Raw genomic sequence first — 9,074 nt, forward strand, 5'->3', positions numbered from 1 at the left:
TTGGAATCGACTCGATGGCAACGGGTTTGGTTTTTTTTGGTTTACTTAGTGCTCACTACAGACGAGTCACAGGGTGCTTTCCCCATGTCATCTCCTTTAATCCTCACTGTAACCCTGTGGTTATCCCATTTTATAGGTGGTGAAACTGAGGCACAGAGAGGTTAAGTGATATGCTTAAGCAAGGAAGTGGCAGAGGTAGAATTTGAATCCCAGTAGTCTACCTCCAGAGGTCATGCTCTTAACCACTACACATACTGTCTCTTTCAACTTGGAATATCTTTGATGATGGAGGCGAATCAGGGCACAGATAATCCAAAAGAGAGGAAAATCCAAAATTTATGTGCATGTGAAAGGCATCGTTTGATGCTTTTGGAGCAGTTTTTCATTCCTAATAATGATTTGCTGAAGCTGGTATCAGTTTGGTCTGCATTTTCTCAACCCACATCAGCCAGTGAGTGGAGGCTCAGCAGTAATCAGGAGTAGGAATGCTGGCCTAGGGGATGAGCAACTGCAGATCAGCAGGCAGGGCTGCCCATTAGACCAGATGGAGAAACATGAGACCTTCCCCAGGAGGATGAGAGGAAAGCCCCACGTTCCTGACCTCATCCCCAGAGGCTGGGACCTTGAAATGGGGAATCTACCAAATCTGTAGAATTTAGAAATGGTGAGGGAAAATCTTCCTGCCCAAAAAACACAGCCCCTTCTGGATGGTCAGCCCTGCTCAGCTCTGAGGAGTTGGACATTAAGAGGTTTGGTTCACCACTTCAGGGAGAGCCAAGAAAACCCTTCCCCCAGCCCTGACATCTGCCCCACCATTTGGGCCCCATTCACCAGGGAAAGAAAGAGTGACAGGTATAATTAACTGATTTTCTAAGAGAAAAAGTCTATGGTTTTTTTCCCACCCTCTCTCCTCCACATACCCCTAAGACTCCTATTGCCAATGGTTTCCAGCAAGTGAGGGGGTGGATAAAAATAGGTGTGTGTCTGAGACAGACAGAGAGACAATGTAGGAAAAGTAGTTCCTTCCAGGCCCTACCCACTTACGGATTTGGTCAAGTGTCTCGTTTAGACACCCTGTTGACTAGAATGGAGACTATAGGGCTTGTTTCTGGAATGGATGTGGAGTGGGTGGGAGGAAGGGGCTTTTGAAAGGGTGAGAGGAAGAGGCTGACAAAGGGAAAGGAGACCTGAAAGCTGGGTCTGAAACATCTTCACGGTCCTGGCTTGGAGGACTGATGGGGCCCTGGGGCAGAGGGGCGGGAAAGAGGGTGGACGGGGCGGGATGAAAAGCTGCTTCTTAAAGGGATTCTGTCACCCACCACACTCTTGGAAAGGACCTCCACTTTCCAGCTGTGTGTGCATCTCCTCAGGAGTCCACAGCACCCCATAAGGGACTGTACGGTAGAAGCCCTTGGGCAATAACTGGTTGGTCTCTTCAGCCAGTGGAGGCCCTGGCACTGGGCTCACCCAGTAGCCCCAGGACAGAGACGTCAGTCAAAAGCCTCCAGTAACACTGCCTGGTGAGGGTGAGGGCAAGGGCGATGCACAGGCACTAACCCTAACAGAGCCAGCCAATCCAATGGAAGCCGGCGGTGGAGCTGAGGGTTGGGAGAGGGCCTTGGTCAATGAGGAGCTGAGTGCCTTGTGTCTTTCTTCCATCCACACGTGCACAAAGAAATTCAGGAGAAATGGTGACGAGCGATGCACAGCCAGGAGGTTGATAGGGTCCCTTTAAGTCGCAGCCATTCCCCCGGGTACACAACAGCAGCCAGCCGCCTGCCAGAATTAACCTCTGTGTGTTTATCTGGTTTTCAACACGTTGCCTCTGCCCTGCTCTCTGCCTTTCTTCCTTTCTCTTTTCTCCTCTCTCAGAGGTGCTGCAGACCAAGGCCATCTTGCCCATTTTGTTTCAGGTCCCTCTGGTGGATGAAAAGATTCCAGTTGTTTCTCTTTTCTGGAGCACTCAAACTCCTACCTTTCTATCTCTCCTCCTGCCCCCGACCCAAATAATGTTTTGTTACCACGTTTTCTAGGCTAGATGCTGAATCTTCCTGGACTCTGCTCTTGTCCCTGTTTCTCTCCCTTCTCTTCCTTGACCCCTCTTCCCTTCCCTCCTGAAATAGCACCACCCACAGAGATGGTATTAATATCTAGAGACATTCCCTCCAGTGTTTTCCAAAATTTAATTTTAAAACACACACGGATGTACAGGTCATTGGGGTTTTCATTCTTTCCCTCCCTTCCTGTAAAATCAGTGTTCTCTGTTTGCCCTATGAATGATATCTGAGAACCTGGGAGAGAGTTGGTTGTTTTCTGCTCATAGCATGTGACTTAAATGGGAGAGAGAAATCTCTCTCTCTGCCTCAGAGGCTCTGGTATATTCAGGAGAATTCTCTGGGAGCCAACAGGGAAGTCATGGTTTCAAGCTGACCCTCACCTAACCCACGCCCTGGACAACCTCTGCTTCCCCAGTCTGGCCGGCCACAGTCTTCGCGATGGCGTTTCTGTTTTCTTTTGGCAGAAATGCCTGGGAACCGAGAGGCCCCTTTCCCCGTGACCTGACCTCCCACACTAAGAATAACAGCTCTAGGACAGCATGTCTTGCCGTCCCTCTGGAAAGAGGGCATGGCTGGGACGTGGGGAGGTGAAAAGAGCTGGATAGAGCCAGGAGGAAATGGAATTACACAGACTTTTGACTCTTGTGAGTAAAAAATAAAAAGGAGAGTTGGCAGCCATCAAGAATGCTGGGGAGAGAGAGCTGGGAGACTCTCAGAGAACCCTTAATGCTTTCATACCCACTTGCTAATCTCTAGAATTCCATCTCCTGGAAGCCCTAGCCAGTGTCTCAGAAAACAGGAATATGCTGGTCCTGCTGAGCAAATGTGGCCCAGCCCCATTTTATCCCCTTTGCAGAATATTCCTTGAAAAACTAAAGGAGCAAATGTCCTATTTGAGAGAAGACAAATCTTTTTAGTACTAAGTCCTTCCCATTCTGCCCATGAGGAATATGACTGTCTTATTCCTGGACTTTCCAGAATTGTGAGTGTATATCCCAGGTGGTCACAGAGCATCCTTCTCTAGGCTCCCACACCTTCCAGAGAGGCAAATGGTCCAGACCCAAGAAGCCCACCAGCTCTTTGCAAAAGCCTACCCACCCAGGACTCTAAGGTCCTCTAGGGAATCCAGGACAGCCTAGCCATTGGTTGACAAGTTGTCCAAGTACCTCAAAAAGTCTTTTAAGAACATTTATGTCTTCCCTCTTCTACATGTGGCATAAAACGAATCAAATCCATGCGTACACGACAAAATGGTGAAGTCAGGACGCTGGCCTTCCCTTTCTGTTCCAGAATCTCTCCTCCATGGCACCACTTTCTTCATTTCCTTCCTAAGAAGTCTGTGTCCCCATCCCTCTACCCAGACTACCCCTAGCAAAATTGTTCTCAGGAAAGGCTTCAATAACCTTATTCACTTTGGAATTGAAATGATTGACACCCCTTCTCAGGGACATTTACATTTCAGCAGGACCCTGTATCAGAAGGATGTTGTTGGTAAAGTGCTTTGGAGGCATCCGTCTAGGGCCACATCCTGCATTACCAAACCCTGACAGTGCCCTTGGCTCTGTCTCCTTTCATTTAGTAAAGCCTTTGCCAGGGCAGAACTACCCCTGAAACACCGGCTATGTGTAGTACAGGAGTAAGGGCCACCCTGGTTCAGTCTGTATGGAGTCCAGCTTATGAATCATTCGATCCTCTTGTTACTTCTGAGCTTTACATGAGTTATCTCTGAGCCCAGATGACCTGGCCACCCATCTGGCCCACACTGACTGCTGCAGTTTTCAGTGCCTTTTTAATTCCCAGCAGCACCCATAGGACCACAGCCCATTCACCTCTAAGTGGTCATATACCTGCATTCCCTCCCTCCAGATAGGCCCTTTCAGTGGAAGAGAAGTGGGGCTGTAGGAGATGCTGAACATGGACCAAAAAGAAAACTATCCCTGAACAGTTCTGTCTGCACTGCCACACGCTCATGCCCACCCCTGACCCTAGCGGAAAGTAGAAAGGGCCCCTTCAAGGAGGGTGGTAAGGTGGGATGGATCTGTAGGACGGGGACTGTGGAGCAGAAAGGAGGGTTGGACTAGACACCTCCCTGTCTTTCCCTCCCCTCCGGGGCTCCTGGCCACTGTGTGGGCTCTCGGACTCCAGCAGCAACACTGAGGTGCCTGGACAATGATTCTGATGGTGATGTTGCTCTATTCTTGTCTATCTAATCTTCCTTTTTAATCCCCGTCCTGCCTGCCCCTCCCTTATGTAGGGTTACTTTAGTGATCCCTGGAATGTTTTTGACTTCCTCATCGTAATTGGCAGCATAATTGACGTCATTCTCAGTGAGACTAATGTGAGTATTACTCTGCCCTCCCCAGGAAACCTCCTCCTACCTTCCTCCTCTATTTCCCTCTTTCTTATTCTCTCTCTCTCTTTACCTCCTTTGAGTTTTCTTTTTTTTTTAATTTCCTGTTTTTACCCCCCTCCAGTCATGCATTTTATTGCACCTGCGTCGTCCTGTGGGGGAAAAAAAGCGGGAGCTTCTCCTCCTTTTTTTCACGGTCCCAGCTCTGCCCTGCTGTGCTGGTCCCAAAGGCACAGAGGGAGCAGGCGGTGGAAGGCGCCACCCGGCCCCCTCCCAGGGTGGTCACAGCCAAGCGTAACCTTTCAACTAACCCAGCTTTTGTCAGGCCTCTGCACCCTGCGAAAACCAGGTTACCCAGGTTTGAGCCGCCAGAACTGTAGAGTGGTAAGAGTATTTAATATGCCCACGTAACCTCTTTCTTTTCTCATTTTTTTTCTCTTCTCTCCCTTCTTTCATGCCTTTTTTTTTTTTTTTTCATTTTTCCTCTTCCTTTTTGTTTTGTTTTACTCCTTTGTTATTGGTTTGTTGTTTTATTTTATTATTTTTTTTTCTCTCTCTCTCCTCTCTCTCTCTTTTCCTCGGCTTCTCTGCCCCATGCAGCACTATTTCTGTGATGCATGGAATACATTTGACGCCTTGATTGTTGTGGGTAGCATTGTTGATATAGCAATCACCGAGGTAAACGTAAGTACATGGCGTCTGTACCTAACTGTCCGTGCCTGCTCTAACACTCATTTGTCTTTCCCCGGTTTATTTTTTACTTCATTTTATTTTCTCCTCCCTGCCTCCTTATTTTATTTTATTTTTTTAATTATTATTTGTTTGTTTAAATTGGTTTAAAGAAAATTTTTCCTGTTGCTTTACTTTGAGAAGTTTTGATTCTTTTTTTTTTTTTAAACTTTTGGAACGAGCTAGGACTTCCCTTTCCTTTTAAGTTTTGATTGCTGCATCTTTTTCTCTCTTCCCTTACAATCAGCCTGGCATGACTCACACTGTACAGGAGGATGCAGCTATGGGAATCAGGGAGTGACAAAAAGAAGGGAGATTTACAACTTCTGGGCAGCTGCTGGGGCAGGGACCCAAACTTCTTCTAACCCTGCACCTTTACCTCCAGACCTCTGACTCCTTCCGCTCTTGCCTTTCTACTCACATAGCATCTTGGAAAGCAACTCTCTCTAAGTGCATGCCTGGAGTTAAGGTTACAACTTTGCCTGCATTGTCAGCCTTGGCCCACTCTCACCCAAGGACCGCCCCATTAGATTCACATTGAATAGACACCATCTCAATTTAACATTAGCTGCCCATGCAGTCAGCCTGGCCTCCTCCAGGCTCGTTTGGAGAGAAGAGTCGAACTAGTCATGTTAGGACTCCTTCTGGCACCCCTCTTCTCTGGAGAAGTTGAAGAGCCAGGTGGTTGGGTGAGATCTTCTGGGTAGGCTTTTCTTCCTGGTTGCATGGAAGCAGACTCTGTATGAGTACCTCACCCCCACATGAACACACCACAGTTACCTGACACTTGTACCTGCCTGGTTCTCCTCCATTCCCTGCCACCCCTCCTCACAATTCTGCCCCTGGCTCCCTGGCCTCAGACAAAACTTCAGCGCCTACACTCCAAGTCCTCCTGCTGTGTTCCCCTCCCAAGAGTTGCTTCCTCCTATACCGTTTTTAACAGTTTCTGCACATGTCTTTTTGTTACCTGGCATGTTCAAATCTTCTCTCTTTATCCATAGGCAATCCCTCTTACAGTTAGTCTTTAACATGTGTTGTTTTATTTTATTTTATTTTTTTGTCATTATTTTTCCTTAAGTAAGAGACTTGGTGATGTTTGCACAAACCTTGATGCACTGAACCATTGAATAACAGCACGGAGCAGACGCTTTAGAGTTTTGATCTAAGATGTTTGAAACTACCCTACCAACCGCCACCATCTCCATCTCCCCCATGTGCCCTTACCCTCCCCCTGTCTACTGCATTGGGTTAAAATGAGATGTTGTCTTATTTGCCTGATTCCCCCTGATTAGGAGCCCCTGTTGGCTCCCCTTCCAACAGATGGACTTTGGAAGGAGGCTGTTATACTTTCCACACATCTCCCCTCCCATCGACCTTTCACCACATCCCTGATCTTCCTGTAGCTCCAGATTCTATTGCCCCTCTGTCTCCAAGATTCCTGGGTTGTCTTTGTCTCGTGGTGTGTGTGTGTGTGTGTGTGTGTGTGTGTGTGTGTGTGTGTATGTACATGCACTCTCTCTTGACTTCTTCCAGTAAATCCTCAGATCGTTAAAAACCTCAGTCTTAAAAAATCCGTTTTCCTACTTATGCTGTGTACCTCCCTCCCCACCACCACCACTGCTGCCCAGCACTCACAATGTTGCAGGCTGCAAGAGCCCTAAGTTGACCCCATGTGTTATCCAAGCCCATGAGTTACACACCTGTATCTCAAGAGCAGAATCTCTGTGCTTAGGGCTTGTACCATGCAGTGCTCTGAGCTAGGGGAGCGCCATGGAGAGAGAAACAGGAAAGAAGTAGTGGTAGGCCCTGCCCTCAGAGGGTATAGTTTTTGGACAGCTGTGCAAAGCCACATTAAAGTATATGCAGAGTGACTGATAGCCCAACCACAGGAAAATACAGGGAGAAGACAGCAAACTGCTCCCCCTGAAGGCAGAGAGGAACCATTGCAGTCCCAGGGGTCCTCTGGGCTCCTCTCACTATTGGTAAGGCCCAAGCCATCACTCAACCTGCCATTTTCTCCTAAACTATTCGTGTTTTTAAAAGAAACAGAAAAAACATTTTCTAGGGTATAAAGCTTCTACAGAAAAAAGTGGCTATGTTGGGGGTTAGAGAGGGAGGGTGCAGGACAAGAAAGGAACATGAAAATCATCATGCAGAACCTTACATTTGTATAATGGTTTCCTATTTACAACTCGCTTTTGCATTTATCATCTCATTCAACTCTTAACTACCCTGTGAATTTGACAAGCAAGAATTACTATCCCAATCTACTAATGACAGAGGTGATGATGGAGAGATGAGGTGCCTTTCCCAGGCCACACAGCAGGGATCCAGGCTCCTGCTTTGGTCCAACTAACTTCCCACTGTGCCAGAGTTCCTCTCTCTCTTTAACCCATGATGCCCTTTGATAAACCTACATATCTCACATGGCCCCCTCCCATGTACTCCCACCAGTTAGGATTTGGTCAAACCTTACTTTTCTGTAACTTATATTTTAAATAACCATAGGGTTGTTGGGTTTTTTTTTTTTCCCTAAACAAAAATTATTATCAGCCCACCTTCCAGAATGCACCTCTTTCTCCTCCCAGCCTGCCTTCATCCCACACTGAGATGCTTCTCACTTGTCCAGCCTTCATGAGTCAGGCCAGATACGGACTGAGGAGTTTGAGTGTTAAAAATAGTATTGTCTGAGGATAAGATCGGGCCAGTGTATGTGATCGGGAGCAAGAGGAAGTGTCTAGAAACCCTGCATTCACTTCTGGACTACTTTCTCCCCTCTCTCACATAACTAATGGCTTCTGAACAAAAAGAACAAACGTAACCTCACCCAAGACGGGAAGACAGTATGGGAGAATAAAAAAGGGGTGGGCTTAAAGTCAGAAAACTGAGTTGTTGAGTCCTGCTTCTTCTTCTTCTTCCTGTAGCTCATGTACCAAGTGTTACCAAAATGCTCTAAACTTAGTTTCCTCATCTGTCAAAGGGAATTGATGCTATTACATCAGTGTGTTTTAAAAGCCCAAATAAGAGCATTTATTTAAAAAAAAAAACAAAACTGTAAACTATAAAGCACTGTTGGATAGGAGAGACTGTGGCACCCAAGCAAATGGCATTCTTTCATAAACCACCTGCTGGAAGAACTCGGAGGGCCTAGTCTCCAACCAAGACCATTGCATTAGTCTAATTATAACTTACCATTCACAGACACTGCTAAAGCCCTTGCTTGCTGGCTCTGTTTATTTTCTCAGAAACAGACAGCAGGTACAGCCAGATCAAAGCAAGCACAAATTTCTTGACCACTGCCCATAACATTGAAGCCTAGATAAGCTTGTTTCAAAAGCACAGTTCTGCAGGATACAAGGAAAAGATTAGTCCGAAGGACTAACGGACCACAGCTACCAAGACCTCCACTGGACTGAGTCCAGTACAGCTAGATGGTGCCCAGCTACCACCACTGACTACTCTGACCAGGATCACAACAGAGGGTTCTAGACAGCGCTGGAGAAGGATGTAGAACATAATTCTAACTCACAAAAAAATGACCAGATTTACTGGCCTAAAGGAGACTGGAGAAACCCTGAGAGTATGGCCAGACACCCTTTTAGCTCAGTGGTGAAGTTATCTCTGAGGTTCACCGTTCAGCCTGGGAGGGGACAGCCCCATAAAACCAAATGGGACTAGTAAGGTACAGTAGTCCGGTGACAAGGGCCAGAAGGCAGAAGGGGACAAGGAAGCTGGTGATAGGGAACCCAAGGTTGAGTAAGGATATTGTTGATGTGTTGTGAGATCGTTAACCATTGTCATAGGGCAACACTTGTAGTAACTGTTAAATGAGAAACTATTTTGTTCTGTAAGCCTTCATCTTAAGCGAAAATAGCAGCACAATTGGAAGAGCGTAGTCAGTGTCACTGAACTGCGCATGTAGAAATTTTTGAAATGGT

The 9,074-nt window shown here is 46.9% G+C and overlaps 1 protein-coding gene across 2 annotated transcripts in view; it reads left to right on the plus strand.

Moving 5' to 3' along the window:
• The window catches only part of CACNA1C (calcium voltage-gated channel subunit alpha1 C), a 692,837-nt gene that overhangs the window by 618,033 nt on the left and 65,730 nt on the right, over positions 1-9,074 (plus strand). Inside the window, exon 29 of one of the 2 annotated variants that reach the window (XM_023735710.1) lies at positions 4,312-4,395. In XM_023735710.1, coding sequence (XP_023591478.1) covers positions 4,312-4,395 — 84 coding nt within the window. Of the gene's footprint in view, positions 1-4,311; positions 4,396-5,007; positions 5,092-9,074 lie in introns of both variants that reach the window. The other variant, XM_004381214.3, reaches the window with a different exon arrangement.

The sequence above is a fragment of the Trichechus manatus genome, unplaced genomic scaffold, assembly GCF_000243295.1.
Source record: "Trichechus manatus latirostris isolate Lorelei unplaced genomic scaffold, TriManLat1.0 scaffold00081, whole genome shotgun sequence".
Lineage (NCBI taxonomy): Eukaryota > Metazoa > Chordata > Mammalia > Sirenia > Trichechidae > Trichechus > Trichechus manatus.